Below are 25864 nucleotides of genomic sequence, written 5' to 3'. Positions count from 1 at the left end.
TATACCAGCATATACGGCAGAGCATATAATGCTCAAGAGTGGTGCAGCGTGAACACTTAGGGCAGACAGAGGGCATTGGGACTTGTTTCCTTGGTCAGGCCTAGGAAACCTTAGACCATGGTTCTAGAGAAGCTTCCAGCACCTTCTAATAATACCTTTAGTTATGCTTGTCCCGCTCATGGCATGCTTGTTATCCAGACTATTAATGCTTTTATGTAGCCTCAGTCCTACCAGATGACTTTAAGACATAAGTGGGATAAAACTATACTGACTGATCTGATAAATGACCTGAAGGTCAGAGCTCCCTAGTGACTCTGCACGGAGGGTTAGTGTCATGGTGAAGATCTGGACAAGCACTGGTAGCCTGTCCTATAGCTCTGACGGAGGGAGGCCCAATAGGAGGACTGAGAAAAGCAAAACAAAAAATTCCCTATACCCCTAGACCGTCAGCCCTAGAGCTGTGGTGACAAGTAAACACCAGCACTGGCGTGACTCCAAAGGACCGACCCTCTGGAAGCCTCAGGCAGACTCAGGCAGTGCACTGGTGTGAACCCCTTCTTGCCTTGGTAGTTGGCTTAAGCCAGGCTCTAGGACTCCCGTCCCCCAGTCCTGCCCCTGCAACTAATACGAGCTCCTTCCAAAACTCAACTTCAGATCAGCATTTTGCTTTGTTCAACAAAGTCTTTGCCCGAAGAACACAGCAATTCCTTACTGGAGTGAGCAAATGTGTTCAGCTTTTTGATTTCAGATATTAACTAATATCATTACTCTTCAATGGGTTCACTCATCCAACAAATATTCACTTCGTGTCTGTTATTGTCAGGCTCCCTCTGAGGGGCTGGGGATACAACGATGAACGGGAAGGCCAAGAATACCTGTTCTGTCTTGTAAACTGATATTCCAGTGCAGACAGCCAGCCACAAACCAACAAGAGCCCGTAAAATGGTGAAAGTGCAGACGGGGAAAAGACAGCTGGAAAGTGGACAGCAAAGAGGGCCGAGGGGGGCCGGAAGGGTACAGGGCAGGCCTTGCCAAGCAGGAGTGAGGAGAGCCCCGGAAAGCCGGCCGAGAAGAGTGGGGGCTCGGGCCTAGGGGAGTGAGACTGGCATGAGAAAATGAGGGGGAAAGGGGAGGGCGACCAGGCCAGCTGCCAGTAGCCTTCCGGCCATTCTAAGTGTGGTTTGGATTCTGAGTGACATGAGGAGTCACCAGGAAGGTTCTGATTTAAAATGCTCACTCCAGTGGTCCTGGGGATGTGAGCGGGGTTCCAGGAGGGCAGGCACATGGCCCCTACCTAGAGCAGGAGCCGGCAGGTGTGTGCGACCCAGTGAATGTGCCTGTCACCCAGTACTCAGCCTGGAGGTTCCCACAGAGCCCAGCGTGCACCAGCAGAGGGCGTGTGAACCCTGCACTTTCTGGGGCCCTGCCCTGCCCCAGAGGCCTGGGTCTGGCAGTTGTACAGGCTGAGGGTTTGGAAAGACAGACCGGACTGATGCTGCCTGCTGTAGCCCTTGTAACTGCTACCACCCCACCCCACCAGCTTCCTCCACAGGACAAGGGGAAGCTGGGTGAGGGGGCCTCTAGGTGCGCTCCTCCAAGCCTCCAGACCCTTTCAGACATCAGCAGAGTGCCCAGCCCCATAGCCCTGGCTGCACACTGACTCCCAGACCTCTTCCTTGTGACCCATCTCTGCCACAGGTCCCTGTTTCTGTGTCTCCGGCTGACCTAAACTTGCTGTCACCTGTGACCCACTCCATCAGCCACATCCCAGCAGCAGAGAACTCCTGTCTAGTAACCCAGGCCCAATGGAAGGGGATGGCCCACCTTGTTCACCTCCACCTGGGAAAAGCCCCTGCCCCGCTGCCCCACCCAGGTGCAAGGAGAGGAGCCAGCCAGGCGGCTGCCCCACTCACCCACGCAGTCCTTCCTGTTCCAGTGGAGCCGCCTCCCCAGGGGGCAGACGCACTCATAGCTGCCCTTGGTGTTGACGCAGCCGTGGCCACAGCTCCCGTTGTCCATGCTGCACTCATCCACATCTGGAGGCACAGAGGGGTGTGAGGGCAGTGGGGAGGTGGGGCGGCCAGCCCAGGCCACACCCACATTGCTGGCAGGGCAAGGGCCCCCCCAGGACAGGACTGCCGGACACCGGCATGCCATGCTGACAGAGAGCTGTACACACACACACACACACACACACACACACACACACATATTCACACACGGCACTACAGGCCCACAGACCCCTAGCCAGCCCACACCGGCTACACACATCCTTTCCTCTCGAACCTCAGCAGTTTTCTGAACTCAAGCAGTTGTGCCTGGCCTGGGGCAGGGCAGAGGGGTCACGCACAGTTCAAGTTCCCACCCAGCTGGGTCCTGTGGGCAGGAGGGGCCGATCTCACTGGGTGTGTGTGTGGGAACTCTGGACAAGCCCCCTCCCAGCCTCAGTGCCCCTCCTGGAAAGTAGACAAAGGGAAAGAAGTCACCAACAAGGCCCTGCCTCCTCTGACCAAAGCCCCCACTGGAGAGATTAAGGAGGGATGGGCTGCCTGTGTGCCAGGGAGCAGAGGCCCAGAGAGGAGAGGGCATGTTCTGAGTCTTTCCAGAAGGATCTGTGGCCCACTTCCAGTAGCCAACCAGCACCACCTGTGACCTGATCACTCTATCACTGACCCCACCTGATCTCCATGCTGCGATAGTGAGTATGGCTACCCCCAGGCCACAGAAAAGGAAGACCCACCGCCTTTACCAGCCCACCTGCTCAGCACTAAGTCCTGTCGGCTCTGACTCCTGAACACATCGAGAGCCTTCCCCTTCTTTCCAGCAGTGCCTGAGCCATGCCTAGAGCTGTCTCCCGCGGGGACCTTGATTCCATGCTTTTACACGCGGCAGAAGGAGAATTTTGTGACATGAACTTGGCCACATTATACCCCTGCCCAAACCCTCCAGTGGTTTTTCCTCTCACTGGGATAAAACCCCACGTCTCCCCAAGGCTCATTAAGCCCCACACATGGAGTCAAGTTGCCTCCTCGCCTGCCTCCCCCGCCATGACCCCTTCTCTCGGAGGCTCCAGCCACAGAGGCTGCCGGCTGCTTCCTCATACCCCCTGCTGTCAGGTGCTCTCTCGTACCCCCTGTTCAGTGCCTTCTATGCAGAACCTTCTGGAATGTGTCCCCAGAATGACTCAACATTCTTCCTTTAGGGTGCCCTCGCTGTCACCATGCATAGCCCTTCTCTGCTATGACCCTTCGCTAGAAGAAGCTGCCTGTGGGGTTTTCTGTGTGTTGGCCGTGGGTTCTGGCCCAGTGTTCTCCAGTACGCGTGGATTCTAGGCGTCTGTGCACAACCTGGCCAAGGCCTAAGCACCAGCTAGCTCTGCTCCACCCCCTCCTATTCCCTGCACCACCTCCCCCACCCCCGCCTTGCCTATGTTGACCCCTCTGTCCAGCAGTCTACAGCAAGATCCCTCCCAGGCACACCAAAGTTGAGGTCAGGGTTGGGATATGGGGTGCAGTGTAGGTGGCCGTGTGGCCAGGCGCGTGCCTCGGGGGGGAGGTGGCCCTGGTGGGCAGGCTGCAGACCTCCGCAGTGGGTTGTCCCGTAGAGAGTGTAGCCATGGTCACACAGGCACTGGAAGCTGCCCGGGGAGTTGATGCAGATGTGGTCGCAGGTCCGCTCAAAGGAGCACTCATCAACGTCTGTATGGCCCCAAGGAGACAAAGTTTGGAGAGGAGTTGAAGGTGTGCTGGGTGCGCATGGCCTTTCACCCTGTCACACAATGCACCTCTGCAGGGACAGTCCCTGGGCCCTAAGGCTCAGTACAGAGCTGATCCACAGTAAATATCAGACTGCTTGTGCTGGTCTAGTCTCCATTTTTGTCTGATGTTTCTGCATTAGACGCCACCTCACCTCTTTTCTAGAGTTAAGCAAGGTAGGAATAGTTCGGATAGAAGGGATTATCATGAATCTCTGCTATTTTAATATCTCACATTCAACTGTGATTAGAAGTATTGGATCCACATCTGCACGAAACTGCAGCTTGCCCCAGAGCCCTGAGGGAGCAGCCGAATTGGGATGTGAGCCCAGGTCTCTGGGATGCTAACCAAAGCATATTTTCCTATCACCCCAGGATACTTCTTGAGAAAATAAGGAAAACAGCAGAAATAGGAAGTGGGTGAGAACATGCTACTCATGAAGGGTAAAAAGGGAGTTCTGATATTATGTGAAATTTGATTATGAGCTTCCTGGAAGCCAAGGTAAAAAGGGAAAGGAGAGCAAATGAACCACATGCTGACTGGAGACAAATCTGTCCTGGCTATAAATTCTGAGGAAAATGGCTCCTACAGGACAGCTGATGGGGGACCCTGAGGGTAAAGCACACACCGACTTGACACTCCACAAGCATAGCAGTTAAGAGTTCATTCTTTGGGGTGGCCCCTGTGGCTCAGTGAGTAGGGCGCCAGCCCCATATACTGAGGGTGGCGGGTTCGAACCCAACCCCGGCCAAACTGCAAGAACAACAACAACAAAAAAGAGTTCATTCTTTGAATATATTATCTGATGAAACTTCATATGTATTCATAATACATATGTGTTTATAAAAACACTAACACTAGGAAGGAATTGTGCTCTAAGGATCTGGGAAGGGAGATCTGTGAAGGTGCTTCTGGCACCTGGGTAAGGCCTTGAAGGATAGGCTGGCTTAGAATGTGGGAATGAGAGTAGAGGAAGAGCTCCACACAAAGGCTGGGAGGAGGCCGCCTGGGGTGCCCAGGGGATTGTGTGGAGCTCAAGAGGGACTGGGGAGGTGTCGCAGGTCCCCATCCCAAGGGCCCTGAGTGGCAAGCAAAGGAACACGAAACCCTCCCTGATGGACCTGAGGAGCTTAGAGTCCCAAGGTGTCACAGGATAAGCCTGGAAGAAGGTGGAGAACGTACAGGTGGGGGTGAGGCAGGGGAGGCCAGAGCAGATACTGGGCCATCTCTCCATCTCAGGGGGCTGCTGGGGATGCAAGGCCAAGGGCATCCCTCAGCTGGGTGAGTTTCTCTCCCTGACTCCTGGAAATTCATCCTTCAAACATTTCACTAATGAACCCTTCTCAGGGTTCCTTCCCTGACCAACCCCTTGACTGTCCATCCTCTAGGCTCCAGCTACATCCTAGACTCCATGGGGACTGTCCTAGGTTGTGATTCTTGGCTTCACCACTGACCTCTCCGCCCACTACCCTGGTTTCTATCTGGTACCCAAGACCCCCAAGGAAGGAACTGTAGGGGAGTGCCTGCAATGTGCCATATTTCCCACCAGGTGGCAGCACCCCACCTCTGAGCCCAAGCAGTTCAGTCCCGGGGTCACCTGGAGAGAGGGACAAGTGCTGACATCTCCCTGGGCCTCGTTCCCATCTATAAAAGGACAGGTTGGACAGGATGGCCCCCTAGACTCATAAAGGACGAGGAAGGGAGGGTGCAGCGAGCACCACCCAGCCTGGCAGAGGGAACCACCCATCTTTTAAGAGCCTGAGCAAGCCCAGGAGAGGGGAAGGTGCACTGAGCCTGCTGAACCCAATGAGGACGGGGACCTTAGGCCCTGAGGGCTGCCCAGGGAGCTCACCTTGGCACGTCCGCTCGTCAGTCAGCAGTTTGTGGCCCTTGCGGCAGCCGCACTCGAAGCTGCCCACCGTGTTGCGGCAGGAGTGGTCACAGCCCCCGTTGTTGACCAGGCACTCGTTGATGTCTGTGGGGGTCAAGGGGGCAAGGAGGCGAGGAGGATGAGCCTGTGCACCTGCCTGGTGGGGCACTGCCTGACCACGAGGGGATGGCACTGTCTGGATGTGCCTGCTCCTACTGCCCGGGGCTGGCCTCAGGCCCCAGCTGAGCACACTGAGGAGGGGGTCGGGGAGGTTCAGAGCCCCATGCTCCCCAGCTTCCGGAGATCCAGCAAGCCCAGCATTAACGACACACAACAGAGAGGAACGGATATCGGCTGTGCCACACGCAACAGCAGGGATGGTGACGTCCCTCAGGTCCTTTTGTGTGCAGACTCAGGGAGGCAGCCTGGATGGCTGTTGGGCTGGAACAGGCAGGTGCCACTTGGGCTGACCCTGATCAAGCGACTGCCTCTCACATGGCCCTTGTCTGCTCAACAAGGGTAAGGAGTGTGCCCTCACTGAAGACCATCGCAGGACAGCACGCACTCACATTCCTGAGGCGCTGGTGCTCATCCAGCACTCGAATAGTTTTTAAAAAGAAGGTGTTGGGCGGCGCCTGTGGCTCAGTGAGTAGGGCGTCGGCCCCATATGCCGAGGGTGGCGTGTTCAAACCCAGCCCCGGCCAAACTGCAACAAAAAAAAAATAGCCGGGTGCTATGGCGGGCATCTGTAGTCCCAGCTACTCGGGAGGCTGAGGCAAGAGAATCGCTTAAGCCCAGGAGCTGGAGGTTGCTGTGAGCTGTGTGATGCCACGGCACTCTACCAAGGGCCATAAAGTGAGACTCTGTCTCTAAAAAAAAAAAAAAAGAAGGTGTTAGCAGAGCATGATAGCTCAGGCCTGTGCTCCCAGCTACTCGGGAGGCTGAGGCAGGACTGTGAGGTTACAGTGAGCTGTGATCATCCTGTGCTCTCCAGCCTGGGCAACAGAGTGAGACCCTGTCTCTAAATAAGTAATTTGAAAAGGTCTTATTGCCCCTATTGGAGGAGGAGACTGAGGCTTACAAAGATAAATAACTGGTTTGAGGAGGCTTCTCTGGTCAGTGGGGAGGACTCACTGACCTCCCACTGCCCCACCCACATGCCCCACCTGTTTGACCTGTTTCTTTGCTCAGCAGTTAATGAACTGTAGCTATATTCTAAAGGTCACCTGGCTCAATCCATGAAATAAGCGACACCCTTCCGAGCAATCCTGCCAGCTTTCCTCGCCCCAGCACAGCCCTGTCCTGAGTCCCCCAGACTTTCTCCTTCATCCTGCTCATCTGGGTTTCACTCTTGGGCCCCCAGCCAGCCTGACATCCTGTGCTGTCAGAGGACCTCCTTGTCCCTGAGGGGTCCCTTCTCCAGGGACCCAGTCACAGCTACCCCAAAGTTTCTCTGAGGGTTGGGCCTCCAGGACCCCATGCTGATTGCCCCCTCCAGTCATGACCTAGCAACTGGTAATAAAGTAAGAGGTGACAGGATGGGTGGTGGCCTCACCCTGATGTGAAGACACATGAAGGGAGAGATGGGAGAGGCTCTCTCAGCAAGGAACATGGACAGAACAGCTCCCCGCGGGCAATGGCCACAGCTCAGCTGAACTGCCAGACACTGATTCCAGTGTCTGCCAAGACCGTCCTGAGTGTGGTTGCTGGGCCAGGCGCCCGGAGCCCCTGTCTTGTGTACTTGGCACTGCCCCCACGAGGAAGGTCACAGGAGGGGTCCCCGAGGCCCTGCCATGGCGACTGACCTCAGGCCACTACCACTTCTTTTTCCGCAGACCAAGTAGTGTGGACTCGATCCCTGCACAGTCCTAAAGCAGTGTTCCCAGAGCATGTCCCCAAAGAGGACAGAACAAAAAGCCGGGCTGTGGTTTAGGGTGTTAGAGGAATGGGGCTGACATGTCCCAGCCGGGCTCTCTGGAAGCCCCGGGAAGCGAATGCGCTGCACACTTTGTGGCAGCATCTCATGAGACCGTCACAAAACTGGGGGAGCAGGTTCCCATCTTACAGGTGGGTAGTGGGACATGTGCAGGGGCCGGTAAACCTCAGCCAGATGGTGCGTGCCCACGGTGGGCTTCTTCAGCACATCGCCTGTCCCGTAGCCCCCAGAGAAAGAGACATCAAGTCCAGTGCGTCCCCCTGGATCACAGCAGAGGGGGCATTTCTGTCCCTCCACCAGCTCCGCCTTAGCCAGCTGGGTGATCTCGGGCAGGGAGAGGCAGGTTCCCACCGCACACCAGGCTGCTAACATCTTGGCACTTCCAGGGTCACCTGTCCTAGCATCCTTAGCAAGACCAAATAGGCTGACGCTGCTAAGCAGACAGGGCCCCTGCCTCAGGCCTTCCGGAACCCCTCAACCCAACCCCTTCCCCATCTGGTCCTGTCTCCTACAAGCTGTCATAGCAACCAGACGGGCAGAGGGAGGCATGTTTGCCTGAGGCCCAGGCTGGTGTAGCAGGCTGCCAGGGGTCAGACTGGGAGAAGCCCCCGCGCCATGCTAGTCCAGGATACAGTGGGGGGTGCTGGGCTCACACGGCCCCTCGACCTCTGTTCCAATAAGCCCCCAGGGTGCAGCTTCTTCCTGCCTCTCTCCATGTCGCTCCCACCCTCCCTGCACCAGGCAGGCTGCACCACTTTCCACACACAAACCTGGCTGAGTCCCCCATACCGTCAGCTGCCTGAGACCCCAGGCCTCGCAGGCTGAAGCTGTCCCTTTGCAGAGGCTCGCAGCCCTTCCCCTTGTAGCCCAGCCCTGGTTGCCTCTTTTCTTTTTGGCTCCTGCCTCAGTGGTACAGACTCCGGGCACCCCACCTCGCTCTGTCCACCTGTCACCTGCTGACTCTCCGCAGGGAGGGCCCTTGTCCCTTCTTCTCCCCACCCCACCCCAGGAAGACTGCCCTTCCAGGAACCTATCCTGATGGTCTTGCCTCAGTTGGCTGCTCCTCTGTCACAGGACCTGCCTTCAGGGCAGGAGGAGGGCCTTGGTTTGGCAGAGAGGAGAAATCTGCTCCTTCCTTGGGCCCAGGTCACCCCCAGGGCCCACGGGTGACCACCCAGGCATGTTCACTCACTGAATGAGCAGACAAACTCATGAGGGAGCCAGGGCAGCACCGGACGATGGAGAGGGTTTGAGGCCCAGAGAGGAGCAGAGTAGGGTCTCAGGCCATGACAGGGACACACCCAGTGGGAGCAGTGTCCACATGCCTGAGGGGCCAGGAGATGAGGTGAGCTGCAGGAACACACAACAGGGCACTGGCTCCTGTCCCCTCCTGTCTGACCAACCAAGGGCATAGCCTGGCAAGTGGGGGTGGGGGACCATGTGGGTGAAAGCTTTTGGGGGGAGCAGAGGGCATGGGAGCATGTGATGGCATCACTTTGGGGTACCCAAAAGGAGGGCCAGCCACTGGCCAGGTGGAGGGTGGCAAGGGGCTGGGCTGTGAGGATGCCCAGATCTGCACAGACCTCTGGCATCTTTGGCGAGTAGTCCTGGCACCAAGTCCATGTGGCAAGGACTCAGATACCATCCACCTGCCCACCCGCCTGCAAGGAATGCACCAAGGCTATTAACAGGCTGAGCAGTGGCTACAGAAGGGCTTTATTTTCAAATAAACAGGCAGAAGAACTGTTATTTCTGTCAATAATCACCGGGCTCTTCCCAGTGAGCTGGCAGGGAAGAAGTCATACACTGTCTGTTTATTTTTACAGGCTTAAAAAAAAATCCACCTCAAACTATTTTAAATCACCCTAAGCTCTGCTTTCAATATTTTCACTCATGGGACTTTAAAAGCTCTAGGTCCTCTCCCCCTCATGCCGCACCCTTCAAGGCCCCCTTCCTGGCAAGGTTGGGGGAGGAGAGAGGCCAGAGCCACAGGGGGCACAGAGGCTTTGGTATTCGGGGACGATGCCCTGCCGAGGGTCCAGGGCTTCTCTGGCTCACAGCCACCTGGCCCGGGGCTCAGCCAGCTCCCCTCTTCCCAGCCCGCCAGGCTCCCCAAGTCCTAAGGGTCCCTCGCCCCCAGGAGACACTCACTAACCCTTTATGGGAGGAGTCAGGGACCCGGTGCAACGATAAACCTGGTTTTGATTGCTGCCAGCCCCCAAGCACTGACCCTTCCCCGCCCTGCAGTCATTCTCAGACCCCGTGGGTCCCCATTTTCTAAGGTGAGCGGGTGAAATCCTTCTGCCCCCTTATCCCTCCTTGTCCCTCAGTTGAGATTTTCCTGCTCTGCTCACCCAGTGACGATGACAGTACCCTTGTTCTTCCCAGTATGGCAGATCTGCCCTTCCCCAAAGGCCCTGGGACCAACTGTCCCCACAGCTCTGCAAGACCCACTGTACCTAACTGCAAAGCAGGCAGGAAATGAGCCACGCTCCCCTCTGCCTTGGGGGGCCACGAGTCACCAAAGGCTCAGGAAAGACCACAGCGGAGACATCGGTTGAACTACTTTAACCCAGTGCGCCACCAAATTCTTTGGCTTCAGGACTACTTTGGGCCAGGAGCCTACAGGTGTGCCATGGAACTGGTGCTCTTTGGAACCCTGCTGGGACCATAGTGCTGCCTGGCCCTCCCCCTTGGCCTCTCCAACAGCAGAGCCAGTGATCTGAGTGCCCAAGTTCCAGTAGCCACACGCTGTCTCCCACCCAGCCCTGCGCTGGGCCCAGCTCATGGGTCTCCCCACCCTGCTTCCACCCACCCTCTTTTGGGTTAGGCGAGTCAGGTGGGGCCTGGCCAGGCAGCGTGCCCCCATGGTGCCACACACTGACCTTTGCATGTCTTCCCGTCCGGCTGCAGAGTGAATCCGACCGGGCAGCTACATCGCACGCCAGTGGCCGTGTCTTTGCACGTCCGGTCGCAGCCTCCGTTATTTACTGCACATGTCTCTGGGGAGGGAAAGAGACAGAGATACTCAGGCTCCTTGGGCAGAAGCCACCATCTTCTCCCCTGCCTCTGAGACAGGAAGACCTAGGTTCAAGTCCCAGCTCTGCAACTCTCTAGTGTGGGCTGCCTCCCTGAGCCGCAGGCTCCCGTCTGTGAAATGGGAGAATGACACCACTCCCATGGGGTTGTGGATGAAGATCCAAGGTGGTGAGGGATGGGATAGCTGGAGAAGGCTATGCTTGTGCAAAGGTTCCCATCGACCGGGTCGGAATTGCTATCTGGGGCCTGTGCCGAGATTGCCCTGGCTGGTATTTAACTGCCCAGGGCCAGATTCCTCAACCTTGGCCCCGCCTGAGCTCAGACTACAGATCAGACTGGTGGTTACTAGGGGGTCACTGGGGCTGGTGGGCCTGGTTGGTGAGTCCCAGGGAGGGTCTTAGGGCCCACACACCATACATCACCTTGATGAGGCTTTCAGCCAACATCTGTTCTCACTGAACAGTAAGCCCAAAGCATCTGGTTTTTGTCCACTTGAAGCTTGTCTAGGGCTTTTTTTTTCTTTTGCAAAATTCAAAGAGGCTAGAGTGGCTGGGGGCATAACTGAGGTCACCACAGCCGTTGTGTGGTGAGAGTGATCCTCCCCAGGCCTGGAGATGGGGCTGGCAGAGCTGGCTACAGGGCTCTGGCGGCTCGCGCCAGGGGAGCCACCCGCCCACGCCTCTAATCCCTGCCACCTGGGTTTCTTCCTGAGCATCTAGAGGGCTTTTATCTTGTGGAGACTGTGCCTGCATGGGCTTCCCTCTTCCCTTTGCTGCTGGCAAGTGGAGAGCTGGTGGGCACCCATCTTTAGTGACCCAACCCCCCTGGCCTGGCCTCACTGTGGCCCCTTGAGTGCCTGGCCCTGGCTCTCCGCGGAACCGTGTGTTCTGTGGGTGTCTGTCCTTCTGTGGTGTGTTTCTGCAGGCAGCCTGCAGCTCTCTCCAGAAGGAGTCTGGGACGAGCGCAGGAGTGAGTACATGGATGCGCACTTTCAGAGGCCAGGGTTGCTGTGCACTAAAGCAAACTCATGGTGCCTTTCCTTTGAACTTCACCTGAGTGGGTATGTGGGGGGGAGAAGGAGGCCTGACGTTCCCCTCTGTGTGTGCGCACATCTGTGATTCTGCAGGGCCACGCTGTTGGCTGCGGAGGCCGCCCATCCTCCTCCTCGTGCTAATGTCTCCACTATCGTGGAGTGTGCTGAGGCTACGCTGATCCCAACACTCCTCCCAGTCTGTCTTCCAGTTTGTCCTCACACATCCTGACCTGCGGCAGCTAGGTACAGGCAGTCCTGTGACCCCTTCCTGCCTTCCCAGCATGCTGGGCTAGGGCGTGGAGGCCTCCTTCCTGCTCGCTCTTCAGGTCCCAGATCTAAGGCCACCTCCAGGAGGAGCCTCCCTAAAGCCCCAGATGGAGAGGGGTGGCTGCCCCTTCTTGTACTCGTGCAGCTAAGTGGCATTTGTCCTGCTTGTGCCCTTGCGTCTTCCTGTAGGGCCACCTACTGGGCAGTGGAGGTGGGCAGGTCAGTCAGGCTATGAATCATGGCTCTGTCCCTCATGGGGTGACCAGGCAGGCCATACCTGGGAAATGATGACAACACCCCCTACCCAAAGGCAGAGGTGAGGAGCAAACAGATGGTCCACTTAAAAGTGCCAGCCCAGTCCACAAATGTTCGTTTCCTCTCCTGTGCTGACGGCCAGAGCAGAATCCTGCCTCCCACCTCAAATCAGGGAGCCATGAGCTCCCTCACATACTTTTTCAGCTTTTCCCATGGTAGATCCCCTCTGGAGAGGGACAGAGGCCTAGGTGGGGAACAACTGATCCTGACAAGTGGACCTGGCCAGGCAGCTTCCAAGGATCCTGCTGGTCCTTCCCTTCCCTGGAGGCCCTGATGGGACTTGGACTATCCACCCTCCAGATGTGCTGGCCTCCTGCCACTGGGCAGGCTAAGGCCGAGAGGGGCTTGGGGCCCAGCTTCAATGGACCTCCACTGCAGGACACCCTTTCCCACCAGGCGGTCTGTCTCCCTGTGCCACCACAGCCTACAGTGCTGGGGAAGAGCCCTGGGGTGTCCTTGGATATTGACTACCCACCCACAGGCTTGTCAAGGCGGCTGCCTCATGCCAGGCCCTGCTCTGCCTCCCATATCACACCCCCACCTAAACAGCTCTGGTGCCCTCCACTGCCCTCTGGGCAGTGTGTGAGGGACTTGGCCCAGGCCACGCAGATGACGTGGTGGAGCTGGTGGGACCCATTCAGCCTGACTGTAACCCTGCAACCCCTCAAGAAAAGAGCCCCCTCAACCCCTCTTCATTCCCCCTAGTCTCTGCTGGAAGGCCTTCCCACCTACTCCTCCTGAGACCAAGCTTGCTGCTTCCACAACACCCCTCAACTCCAGTCCCTGCTCTTCCTGCTGCTGCTGGGCTGCACCACAGTCTCACTGTCACAGACTCCCGGTAGTCCTTTCCCCTGACCACTGCCTCACTCAGGATAACCAGGGAAATGTACATTCGTCAGCTCATGCGATGATGCCCAGGGCCGACCCCCCAGGACTTCCCCTGCACCAGGTCCTGCTGGCCGTCCCACCTCTGCCTCTCCCCTGCAGCATCCCCACTAGGACACAGGGGCACAGTTCCTGCTGCGCCCACCTCAGCTGTACTGCCCTGAGGCTATCAGTGTCCACCATTCACATGAAGCATGGGCCGGCACAATGAAATCTACATTGGCTCCTTGGGCCAAAGTGCGGTTTGGGAACTGAAGTCTACCAGGGCAGACTGCCTGGGTGAGTTCCAGGGCCGTGCCCCTGTAAGTTTGGAAGTAGAGGCTCCCAGGTGCTGCCAAGAGCCCCTGGCCTTCAGTGGCAATCAGCCCAGGGCATTGACCCAGCCCCCAGTCTGAGTGCCTCAAAAGTAGTCTCACCTCTGTTCCCCAAGACCAGAGGCCACCCTGACCTGGTATCAGTCCACCACTGACTCGGCCGAGGTTAAGAAGCCAGCCAGCCCTGTGTGCTCCCACAGCAGGCAGTCTTAACAGCGGGCTGCCCTAAATGCCGGCAGCAGATGTGAGCTGGGGACTGCAGCAGTGGCACCTCTGACCTGGGAGAAGGCAAGGGGTGTGGGCTCTGGGCCTTTTCTGGGTCCCATCCCAGCACCCCACACCAGGGGCATGAAGGAGCTGGGGCTGGGGGCAGGTGGCTACCCCAGCCAGCAGCCCACACGAGAGTGAGGTTCAAGCCTGGACTGTGAAGGGAGGAGGGCAAGGCTCAGCCTCAGAGCTTTTGTCCCAGGGATCAGAGGAAAGAATTCCTATGGGCCCTGCGAGGCATCTGGCCTCTCTCCCAGTCCCAGCCTCTGGCTGAGGGCTGCCAGGGCTCTTCCCAGGGCCTGGCCTCTCTACCCAGAGAAGCAACAGGAGTCCACTGCACACGGCACAGCCCTGCACAGTCACCAAGGTGCCTTCTCATCCATTGACCTCAGCAGGCCTCATGGCAGCCCCGGGGGGCGTGCTTTTGCAGGCAGGGAACTGAGGCTCAGAAAAGTGAAGTAACTTGTCCAACCAGTATTGGCTATGTCATTTGTGGGACCCGGTGTGAAATAAAAATGAAGTGCTTTTGTTCAAAAGTTGCTAAGAATTTCAGGACAGAGATAACAGGACACGAAGCCAATTGTGGGGCCTTCTAAAGGCAGGGTCCCGGGCAACTGCCCAGGCTGCACACCTGTGAGGCCAGCTGTGGGTTGGTGCCATATGCCTGTTGGGAGGAGCCAGTACTTGAGCCCAGGGCTGCTACTCTGCAGGGTAGGGCTGAGACTGTGGCAAGAGTCCTCAAGTGTGGGGGACTGTCTGCACTCCTGGCATTCTGGCTTCCTCTTCCAGCCGGGGAGAGACCTGCCTCACCCCATGGGCCTGGGGTGGCAAAGGTGCACAGGGCTGGCTGGGACTCTCAAGTTTTAGAGGAAACCCCAGACACATTAAAAGGTCCAGCCTTTGCTCTCTCCCCACAGCAGCTCCTGTAGGGGAGGCAAGATGCTCCCCTGGACCCCTGTGTGCAGCCGGGCCAGCTCTAAGAGGGGAGCACGGGTGAAGGGCAGGGGGATGTTGGGAGCAGCAACTGCCAGCCTTCAAGTGGGTACTGGCTGCTCACATCAATGCAGAACTGGGCAAGGTCCAGCAAGGTCCTTGAAGGACAGTCTCAGTCAGCCTAGTGGCCAAAACATGAGCTATGGAGTCAGAAAAACAGGGTTCCTTGTGCCGACCATGTGAGCTTGGGCAAGTCCTTTTGCCTCTTGGAGTCACACAGAGATGATGACATTTACTACACAGTACCTGCAAGGTCCAGACAAGACAGTGGATGTGAGGATGCCTTGTAAGACAGCTCTGGGATGTGGCCACATGCTCACTCTAGGTGCCATTTCACAGGACCTCCCAAGGCAGCTGCTGGGTCATTCAACACGTGTTCCCTAACTGCTCCGTGCTGGGTGGAGCAGCCCTTGGTCTTGTGGATGCCGGGGTCTAGTTGGCAGCAGACAGGCCAATTTGGCCGGGAAAGGGAAGCTACGGAGAGGACTCTGGCACGTGTCAGGAGTAGACAATTCATCTGGGAAGATAAAATGAGGCCCAGACCTTGCCCTTCTCACACGAATCTGGGCCCATCTCTCACACTGCCCATTTTCCCATCCATAGGACAGAACCCTTGGGCTAACAGACTCCTCAGGGCTCAAAGGCCCCCACTCACCCCTGCAAGCTTCTGACTCCCAGGGTAGCCCTGCCTACCTGTGTGGTGGCTTCTCCCATTGACCACATCCCCAGTCCCCCCAGCCCCCCGGCAGACAGGTGTCCAGGTAATCCTGCATGGCAAAGGTGCCTGATGAGGGACTCAGGGGACTTCTGGAGGAATGAAATGAAGGGGATCAAGTCCCTGCCCCATGCCAGCCTGGAGAGAGCCTGAGATAAAGCCGATGTACATCCAGCAACAGAATCAAGGGTGCTGGGACGGTGATGTGGGCAAGCTGCAGGGTGAGTGGGCTCCCCAGCTGAGGTGGCAGTAGGCTGGCCACAGTCGGTCGCCCCGTAAGAAGAACTAGGCACGGTGCCCAGCTCAGCTTCCTATGGTGAGCCTGGGAGGTCACCTGGGTGCTTGTCAACACTGTGGGGCCTGCCCAGTCCCGGAGGCTGTGATCAGTGCGTCTGGTGTGGGACCAGTGCCCCACAGAGACCCTGCAGCTTGTACCCGCCCTGTCTCTTGAAGGGGGGGCATGAGCGGCCCCAGATCCTGATCAAGCCACATTTAGGGCTGGTCCGCCTGCCCTCTGCCACCAGGGTTGGCTGAAGTTGGCTACAAAGAGTTAACCACTGGCTCTCCTGTCCGGTCTGCTGATCCTCGGTCCCACTTCCCTCAGCTGATGGCTGAGCGCTCTGTGGCCCCCGTCCTCTGGGATAAAAGCCAGGCCACAGCAAGGCCCTTATACACTGGCCCTGGCACCTCTCACCTGGCCTGTCCCTTGAGGGGCCCTCTGAACACTAGGACGGCCTGTCGCCCATCACTGGTATAGTGTGATAGGCTTGTCCTGGCTCTGTGTGGGGCATGAGGGTGGCTTCTCATGCTACCTTCTGTCTCTTGGCCGAGAGTGGTGGGGTGGGGGCCTGGCCCTGTCTATGAATGCCAGTACCCTGGTCCTGACCCCAGAGCCTCTCCATCTCTGCTGGGGACACTGGATCCACCTCTGGCTTCGTGAGGGCTGTGGACCTTCTAATGGGGGCCCAGGACTCTGCCTTTTTAGCCCATAGCTTTGATCCCTACTTGGCTAGGCCCTTTGCTGACTTTGGCCTGGCTGTGCAGAAATGAAACACCCCTGCTGGGCCATCCCCCTGAGAACTGCCCCCTCAGGGGAATTTTCTGTGAGGTCAATTTTTGCCAGTGGAACTGTTTTCCAGGGGCACCAGGTGGGTTCACAAGTCCAGGGATATGCTGTGAGTGGGGCAAGCCACCCCCTCATGTGCCCGGTTAGAGGGTGGGGATTTCCACACTGGTGCTTGGAAAGCAGAAGCCACCAGGACCTGAGGACTGAGGACCAGCGTCCTGCATGTCTGCAGCAAAGGGTGGAAGGAGGCCCAAGGGCTGATGGTGCCAGGAGCAGAGGCCAACTCAGAAGTGAGACAAGCAGACCCTGTGATGGGAGAGGCCTCCTGGGAGAGGCCACTCATCTTTGGAAGGACAGGGGTGGCGGCAGGGCCACTGCCTCCTCACCTGCTGCCTTTACTCCAGCTGTTCAGAGGGGGGTGCCTGCGGCACACAGCAGGGCAATGTCACATGCAGTGTCTCAGAGTCCACCCTCAAGGGGCGGATGGGGTGGGAGCCTTGTGTCCCACCCCCCCCAAAGGCAGGCTCAGGGGACTAAGGCATGGTGAGGGGAAGGAGTAAGCTCCCTAGCTGGTGAACAGCTGGGCTGGTGCTCTTTCTCCCCACAGGGCTGCCCTCCACTTGTGCGATCTGGGAGGACTGGGGGTCAGACCCTCCTGCCTGGAATGCTCCACAACAGTTGAGGCTCGCTGGGCACACATATGCCAAGGCCCCGTGCGAAGCACAGGGAGGCAGAACCATCCCGTCTGCCCCTGGAGGGAGTGTGGCGTGGTGTAGAGGGGACCGGGCAGGCCACCTCACCTTTCTGAGCCCCAGTTTCCTCATTTGTGCAACCCTGCAGGTCTCTGGGAAAGCTAAACATGTTTAGGCATACACAGACCCCAGCCCCGAGGCTGCTCGGCAAGGGAAGCCTTGTTCCAGGTTCTTCCTGGCTGCCCTGGGGACTGGGCCAAAGACAGATCTACTGGGGGACCAGCGTCCTGCATGTCTGCAGCAAACCTCTGTGCTTGAGGTGGGGGCCCTCAGCAGTGATGTGTCCCTCAGTCCACCCCTCCTGCCCTGGCACTGCATGGGGATAGCGGCCGGGCCAGGGAAGTTGGCACTTGGAGCTCACATCTATCTGTCTTCACCCTCTCCAGAGCTCCTGCCTGTGAGCTGTGCGGGCCTCCTGGAGGGGCCTGGACCGTGGCCCCTGGCCAGGCTCTGAAATGTGCTTCTCAGTCCTGCCGTTCTCCAGGTTTCCCGCCAGCCCACAGGGTGCTCTGACCAAGGCCATCTTGCTGCCTGGGACTTGCTGGTAGAGTCTGGCCTCTCCCTGGCATCACAGGGTGGCTGGGTAAAACAAATGCTACTGGCAGGGAAGGAGGAGGTGGGAAGGATGGGAAGCAGGATGGGTCACCTGCTCTGTGCCACACACGGGCCCAGGTGCTGCACAGCCGGTGTTTCATTTGCAACCCCCTTTTTGAGGGAGACAAAAGTGAAGCTCAGAGATGCTGCCGCAGGGCCTAGGGTCGGGGGGCACAGGACAACATACTAGACAGGAGAGTCACTTTCTTTGGTGGAAACAAAATTCTAATCACAGGTTTCTTTGCTCTAAGAACAAATGCACCATCCTTAAGACAGACACAGGCTGCATGAGCAAACTCCAACAGCCCACCTTCCTTAGGCCAGGCTAAGCTCCGGTCTGAGCTCCACTGCCATCCTTAGTTGGCTTTAGTCAGAGATGCACAGGGGCAGAGGAGAGGAGGGCTGGGGGGCCAGCAGGAAGGGCAGGCAGAGGGGCCTGCTTGCCCTCTGGGGCTCCTCCTAAGACTTTAAGGACTGTGCTGCCTTGGGTGCCTTTCATTTGCAGGTATAGGGGACTGCCAGTGTTACCACTCCTGGGTGCTGGTATAGGACTGGGTTACCAAAAACAGGAGGGAGTAGGGGTGTGATTAGGTGGCAGAGGCATTGAAGTCACATCTGGAATGATTTTGGTGCCCACTTGGATCAGCGACCAAGAAACCCAGGAAAGAATTAAGGCGGGGGCTGAGAGAGGGGCTCTGCCACCATCTCATAGCTGGTGGGGCTGGGGGAAGGGAGGGGCTGTGTCAGAGCCCAGGCAGAGAAGCCAGAGCAGGGCAGTGGTGGGTATTTGGACATTGGTGAGGAATAAGGCTCAGCAAGAGCATGTGGGGCCCACTGTGTCCAGTCCCCACTGGCATGGGGTAGAGCATGAAGAAATCTGGGAGGGGTCAGCTCCATTCTCTGCTGCCCCGAGCAGGTGGTGAGGCAGCAGAGGGACCCCTCCAGCCAGGCTTGGTCCTCAAGTAGCAAGGCCCCAGGATCCCTGGTTCAGCCCAACTTACAGGGTGACCCTGGGTGAGCCTCAGTGTCCCCACCCGCTTCTTGTCTCTACCGAACTCTGCCTGGCACTGTGCCCTCCCTCCCTGTGCCTGCCCCAACCCTGTGTGTGTAAGACAGTAAACTGAGGCAGGAGCTCAGCCTCCAGCTGACCAGAGAATAGCCACAACTTGAGACTAGTCCAGTGAGTGGGGTGTAGCCTGGCCAGCTGATCCTTCTCTACCAGAGCCCAGTCCCCCAAGTCAGTGGGCAGGGAGGCCCCAGCTCAAACAAAGGCCATCTACCCCCTGCCCCCTACTGGCTGGGTTTCCTGCGTCTGGCCTTAGGGAACTGCCTTGTGTCACCACCTCACTGGCCAGCACTCAGATCTGTCAGAATCCCTCCCATTGCTAAGCACATTCAAGCTCTGGGTCCCGCCTTTACTCTCTGAGCTGGACATCTGGCTGTCCGAGCAGTGAGCCCCCACACATCCCTGGCACCTCCTCCAGGAAGCCTTCTTGAGTAAGCCAATCAGCCAGGCTCCAGCTGTGGGCAAGGACTTGTGCTGCATGCTAAGGGGCACCAAGCTGGTGCAGACCTAGCCTCTATCCCCAGGAAGGGGGGTGCTGGCAGGGGAGAGTGGGCAGAGAGGGCAGGGAGAGAAGGTCCAGTGGTAAAACCATCCAAGATGGCGCCTGGGTAGAGTGATTGGTGGCAAGATGGGCCCATGGGACAGAGGGTGGCTTCAAGGAGGTGTATGGATGTGTGGGGCAGGGGGCCTGGGACAGAGATTGGTGAAATCAGGAGTGACCAGGAGACAGAGGAGCTGGCAGAGAGCCAGCAGCTGGGCAGGAAGAAGCAGGTGTGCAAGTGTGTCCAAATGAGAAATGGCTGTGTAGGTATGTGAGGCTGGACCCAGCCTGTGTCCCTTATGTATCAGCCACTGTGAGGCTGGACCCAGCCTGTGTCCCCCGTGTATCAGCCACTGTGAGGCTGGACCCAGCCTGTGTCCCCCGTGTATCAGTCACTGTGAGGCTGGACCCAGCCTGTGTCCCCCGTGTATCAGCCACTGTGAGGCTGGACCCAGCCTGTGTCCCCCGTGTTATCAGCCACTGTGAGGCTGGACCCAGCCTGTGTCCCCCGTGTATCAGCCACTGTGAGGCTGGACCCAGCCTGTGTCCCCCATGTATCAGCCACTGTGAGGCTGGACCCAGCCTGTGTCCCCCGTGTATCAGCCACTGTGGGGCTGGACCCAGCCTGTGTCCCCTGTGTATCAGCCATTGTTACCATCATGCCCCCATCCTCCCATCTTCCCCACCTTCTTATTCTCCAAGCCCTTTGGCCCCCTGCCTGCAACTCCCATGATGAAATAGCCCTGTAGGGAGCCTGCCTATGTGCCAGGCCCTTCCATCTTTCTCTCTCCTCTACTCCTTTGAGGCTGGCAAGGTGAAACAGATCATGCCCATTGGATGGGTGGAAAATCTAGGGCTCAGAGAGGAAGGTCACTGCTCTGTGGGCTGCAGCAGAAAGCCTCCTCCCTCTTCCTCTTCCCAAAAAAGATAAGGGGCCCTGAGTGCAGCCAGGAGGCTCAGGGTCAGCTCCCTCCTCATGCCCCAGAGGACTTGGCTGGGGGTGACCAGGACAGATGGGTGGGATGGTGGGAAACAGGCTTAGGGGACCAAGGGCCAGGGAAGACCATGATGCCGGCCAGGCCCTGTCTGCTCACCTGCAACTCAACTCCTAGTGGCTTCCCTTTCTGCTGCCTGCGCCTCCTCTGTGTCTAGGCACTTTTCTGCACGTTAGCTGTCTCATCCCCATAGCTCTAGGCAGTGCATACTGGTGTGATGATCAATTAACGGGCCAGTGCTGCTGCAGCAGGGGAGGGGAGGAATTCTGAGCTGCCTTTCTGTGACAGTTTCCTCCTCTCCAAATCACTTTCAGCAGGTTGTCCGTGAGGCTGAAGTGAAGCCTGGGAGGAAGACGAGGTCCAGAGTGAGCAGAGGCTGCCAGTCAACTCGGGATGGACTGGCTGTGGACGCTACTGAGTTAGTGCCCAGAGGAGGGACGCTCAAGGCCTGGAATGGCCCACGCTGCTCCTGACAGGGGCCTGGACTTGGGCATCCACAGGGCTCAAACACTGGCCCAGACTGCTGTTTACTGACCGTGTGGCCTCCCTTCTCAGGGCCTCGGATTCTTCATCTATAAGATGGGGACAGTTGCCTTACAGGGCAGTGGGGAGACTCACTGCTGAGCTGACTGGAAAGTCCTTTGCCAACTGTAGAGTGATGCAGTAATTCTGGCGAGGCGGAAGAGCTCAGCCAGGGGGTCGCTGAGAGGCATGAGGCTGCCTAAGGCAAGAGGGGGACAAGAGAGGCCCTCCTGAAGGGGGTGGGTTGCATCCCACGTACTCAGGACTGGTTTGGAGGCCCTACTGCGTGCCAGGATATCCGTGGGCCTGGGACTGAGCCATGAGGAGGGCAGGTGTGGGCTCCACCTTAATAGAGGTTCTCCCAGCCAAGTTCAATCACCTGGGAATAGGTACTTAATATAGGCAAAATAATGGCCCCTCATATGTCCACGTCCTGACCCCAGGACATTCGACTCTACATGGCAAAAAGGACTTTACAGATGTAAGTTCAGAACATTCAGATGGGGTGGGAGTGCCTGCATTACCTGGGCCTAGTGAGCTCACAAGTGATCTTTAAAAGTGGCAGAGAGAGGCGGAAGAGGTGGCCAAGGGACACAGAGGGTGGGCCTCAAGCCAAGAAACACAGGCAGCTCTAGAAGCTGGGAAGCAAAAAATAGGGTTCACCCAGGAGCCTGCAGAAGGACCAGCCTTGCTGGCACCCCAGCTGAGCCCAGGGAGCCCCATGCTCAGTTTCTGACCTACAGAACATGATAAACATGCGTTGTTTTAAGCTGCTAAGATTGTGGTGATTTGTTAACAGCTGCAATAGGGAATGAAGGCCCCGCCTGCCTTCAGGCTGCTTCTGGGAGGGGAGCCAGGCTGAGATCCTGCTCACAGCCCCCTTGTCAGCTGCAGGCCAGGCCACGGGAGCCCGTGGTGAACCCCAACTTCGCGCCTCGGCTGGGCACTCAGGTGTTTCACATGAGTTAAGTCTACCAGATCCTTGAAATGTATCACTTTTAACCTCTAACTCCAAACATTTAAATCAATTTTTACCGGAATCTAAAGTTGGTTACATGTTTTGAGGTCTCTTTAAAATAAACATAACTTACCCTGTGCTTAGCGACTGGAGTGATTATTAAAAACCGCAATTGTGGGGTGCCTCTGAGAGCCCAAGGGTGTGGCAGGGCCGCCTGGCCCTGAGTGGCCGCACACCGGTGTGCTAGAGGAGAATAGCTCTCTGGAGGTTGTTCTCTGCCCTGTCCACGCTACTGACTGCTGCTGGGAGCACGCCCTTCCCTGCTGGAGCCAGAATCCTGCCCCATCTTGACCACATCCTGCATGGCTGTAGCCACCAAGCCCTCTGAGCCACGACTTCTCACAGAGAGGCTCACTTCTGCACCCTGGTGCTGCCAGGGGACGGAGAGCCGAGTGTCTGTGGGAGCACAGACTCGCTGCAGGTAACACTGCAAGATTTCAGGGCCTGCTGTGTTCATGTCACTTCATGTCCATGTCCTGCCACTCTTGGTTTCTATATCTGGGAACCTTATAACCAAAAAGTTAGAACTTAGGCAAAGAGCAGGCAGCTTTCAAGAAAGGAATTGCGAGGTTCAGGGATGGGCAAAGCGCCTTGGTTTTGGTTCATGTATTTTATGCCTAGCATTTCTTGCTTCTGTCCTGGCTCTTGTCTGTGTTAAAAGGACAGGCTGCTAATTAAGTGACTTGCTGACATCTAAGGGACTGTGACCTTGTCAATCTGGGCACAAAATATTTCCAAAAGAGTTCTGATTCAAACAGCTGGTAAGAGTGTATGAAGACAGAATTCTGCATGTCCTCTGTGGGAAGTTGGAAGAGGAAGCCTGTAACACAGAGCTGTGGCACTGAGGCCACTCAGCGTCCGGGAGACTCTGATGGCTTGTCTGTCCAGAATGGAGGGTGTGACCCTGGACACCTCACGGGGGGGGGGAGAGAGCTCACAGAGAGAACGATAGAGATGTGTGAGTGCCCAGAGGTTCACAGGGCCCTGGGAACCCTTTGCCCTGAGCTCCCTGCAGCTGCTCATTTCCTAGGGGGTGGACAGGGAGCCCTCTCTCCATCCTCTCCTTCCCTCTCTAAAAATTGGACCCTCAGCACTGGGGATACTTGGCTTTTCAGGGCCAGAAGGAGCCTGCAGGGTCTCTTAGCTACCACGTGAGTACGGCACAGGTACCCTGCTCTGGAGAACCCAGGTCCCAGGGCTCCACCAGGTCTTGCTCAAGTCCCAGTCCTCTCTCATACCCATCTCTGTCCTCTTGTGGAGCTGGCCAGTGCAGTGGTTCAGGGCACTGATGGGAGCCCAGTGGCGCAGGATATGACCCTGCCTTGCAGTTCTTCAGCATCTCACCTTCCCCTCCTCTTGCTGGGTCCTCTCCCCTCTGCCTGTCCTGCCCTATTCTCCACCTAAGGCCCCAGACAAGGCTCAGACTACCCACCAGCCCCGGGGACTGTCGGAATAAGGTGCTCGTGCTCTCTCCCTAGACCGCCTATCCTGGCAGCATTAACAGATGGGCCCAAACAGCTCCAAGAGCCCTCCCTGTCCAGGCTGCTCTGTCTACACAGGGCCTGGCTCTGAGTGAGGCCCAGGTGTGCTCTGACCAGTATGGGACAGAGGGAAGGTTCACCTCCCTTGCTCCCTCTGTTTTGCCTCTATTAATACAGTGTGGGGCAGCCACACCTCCTTGGGGCAGGTCTTTGTCACACAGGTGGCTCTCAGAGGGGATAGGCACTCAGAATTGTGAGCTCCTGAGATAGGGGCTCCCCTGTGCTCTAGATCTGGGGCCTCAAGATCGACCTTTCATGGAAGCTGCTGAGTCTGGCCACTTAGTTCCAAGTGTGAGGCCATGGCTGTTGGCCTCGTCCCCTTGTTGCCGGTAGACCAGAGGAGGGAGCAAGACCCTGGGGGATAAGACAGGCTCTAAGGGGGTGAGATGGGGGAGATTCTGATAATCAGAGAGGTGGGCATGCGGGGAGCCACTTCCTTGATTCCTTTCCCAGGGCCTGGCACTGACCCCCTGAAGGGACTCTCATTTTTCTCCAAACCCAGGTGAAGTAGCCTGTACTCTCTCTAACCTTCCTCTCCCCTTCCTCTCTAACCCGCTCCAGGGTCTGGTCCTGGGCTGTGTTCCCTAAACTCTGATTACAAAAGGCAAGCAGAGCCCCCTCCCCACCCACCTCCTTCACACCAATACGGCTTGGCCTCTTTTGCCACTCCAGGAAGGGCATGGGGAACCTGAGGGGTCTAGCTCCTGGTCCTGCCCTGCTCTGGGCTTGAACGGTACTGCCCACCTCTCCTAGTAAGTGACGCTGAGGGCCACAGGCCCCCTGAGACCTGAGCACGGCCTCAGAACACTGACAACTCTGGACTCCCACTGCCACTTCCAGCTACCTTTTCCGGAAAGTCCACAGTGCTAACTGGAGCCTTCTGGAAGTTACTGGTCATATCCATTGGCTGAGGCCTAGGATGGAGGCTCCAAGCCTGCTCCCTCTGCCACTTTCACCTCTGACCAGGCCGACCCAGACTGCTCACATCAACAAGGCAGCCCTGTCCAAAGGATCTGGGGAGAGCCAGCATCCAGCCTGAGCTCATCCTGTCTGAGTGTCCAGAGGAGGTAAAGGCTCCGATCTCTCCAGCCCTTAGTGTTCTCACCTGCAAAACAGGGACACACATACCTGCCCTGCCAAACAACTTTAACACCGTCAGCCAGGCCCGTTGGCTCTTTGCTCCTCAAAGCCCCCCAGAGGCAGGCCACCTCGAACTTTCTCACCAGCACTTCTCTCCTTGTGCCCCTGCCCTGTGGCCTCCTGCCTGCTTCTTCTCTAGATGCCTGAGCCCCTCTAAAGCCTATATGTGGTCCACAAAACTAGGTGACCTCTCTGGGACCTTCCTGTGATCCCAATACTTGAGACAACCCACATGGCCATGACCTCTGGGCTGAGCTCGGCTAGGTGGGACAGTGTATGACCTTGGGCAAGTCAGGGTACCCCAATGAGCCTCAGTTTCATCCTCTGAAAAACTGCACTACCCAACCCCACAGCTGCCAAGAGCCACAAAGAAAGTTTCAACCACCCCAGGTGACCACAGCTCTGCTCAGGAGGCCCCAGGCAGCTGGGATAGCCAGAGGCCAGCAGCCCTGGAGCCGTGGAGCTGACTGATGGAGAGCAGGATGAATGAACGAGGAAGCAGACCTGCTTTTCTGCCTTGCAGACTGAGCTCTGTCCAAGAACAGTGATTGCCTCCTCCGCTTCCCCCTCACACTGGCCCTGGGTCAGCCCTGCCAGCAGCCTCCCAAGACACTCTGAGCGGCGCCTGAGAATGAGGTGGCTTTTCCCCTGAGAGGTACCACATACTAGAAGTCCTGGGCGGTGGCTTGTCTGCCAGGGGAGGAGGCAGGTAAGGACCCCCTTCTACCTGACCGCCTCCTCTGTGGTTGAGCCTCTATGTTGCTCTGCTGACCCGAGGGTCCTGATGGAAACATGGGTGTCTCCTGCAGGTAGGAGCTTTACAGCAAATGTCTCCTCATGAGCATGGGCCCCCAGATGCAGAGAGCGAATGCGTGTGATGGAGGGAACGAACTTTAAAAAGGAAAAAATGAGTTCACATCTGGAGTGGAGCCCCCCTCACTCACACACAACATATGTGACTGCACACACGTGGGCACACCCCACAACATATAGACGCACACCAGCACACACAGTCACACCCACACACCAACACTCGCCTGAGGCGCGCGTACACACACACACACACGTGCAAGTAAGACAAAGGAAGTGGAAGAAAAGTGTTACCCATGAGTAGCCGCCGTTTCACCCGCTTGTCCACATCAGCTACTGACGTGGCATTGAACTGAGAGCGCTCAATTGCAGCCTCATCCTTCTCTAAAACACAAGTAAGGGACAAACACGGAGCCGGTGGTTAATGACA

General features: G+C 57.3%; 1 protein-coding gene across 3 annotated transcripts in view; it reads right to left on the bottom strand.

The window, feature by feature from the left end:
- SCUBE1 (signal peptide, CUB domain and EGF like domain containing 1) overlaps positions 1-25864 on the bottom strand; it is a 120926-nt gene that overhangs the window by 25315 nt on the left and 69747 nt on the right. For 2 of the 3 annotated variants that reach the window (XM_053585700.1, XM_053585701.1), the window contains 4 exons: positions 10447-10563; positions 5608-5730; positions 3582-3698; positions 1914-2036 (listed from right to left, as the gene is read on the bottom strand). In XM_053585700.1, the coding sequence (XP_053441675.1) occupies positions 1914-2036; positions 3582-3698; positions 5608-5730; positions 10447-10563 (480 nt within the window). Of the gene's footprint in view, positions 1-1913; positions 2037-3581; positions 3699-5607; positions 5731-10446; positions 10564-25728; positions 25819-25864 lie in introns of all 3 variants that reach the window. The other variant, XM_053585699.1, reaches the window with a different exon arrangement.

This window comes from Nycticebus coucang, chromosome 3 (assembly GCF_027406575.1).
Source record: "Nycticebus coucang isolate mNycCou1 chromosome 3, mNycCou1.pri, whole genome shotgun sequence".
Classification (NCBI taxonomy): Eukaryota; Metazoa; Chordata; class Mammalia; order Primates; family Lorisidae; genus Nycticebus; species Nycticebus coucang.
Note: the sequence above shows the minus strand (reverse complement) of the source record. Positions and strands in the feature narration are given on the sequence as shown.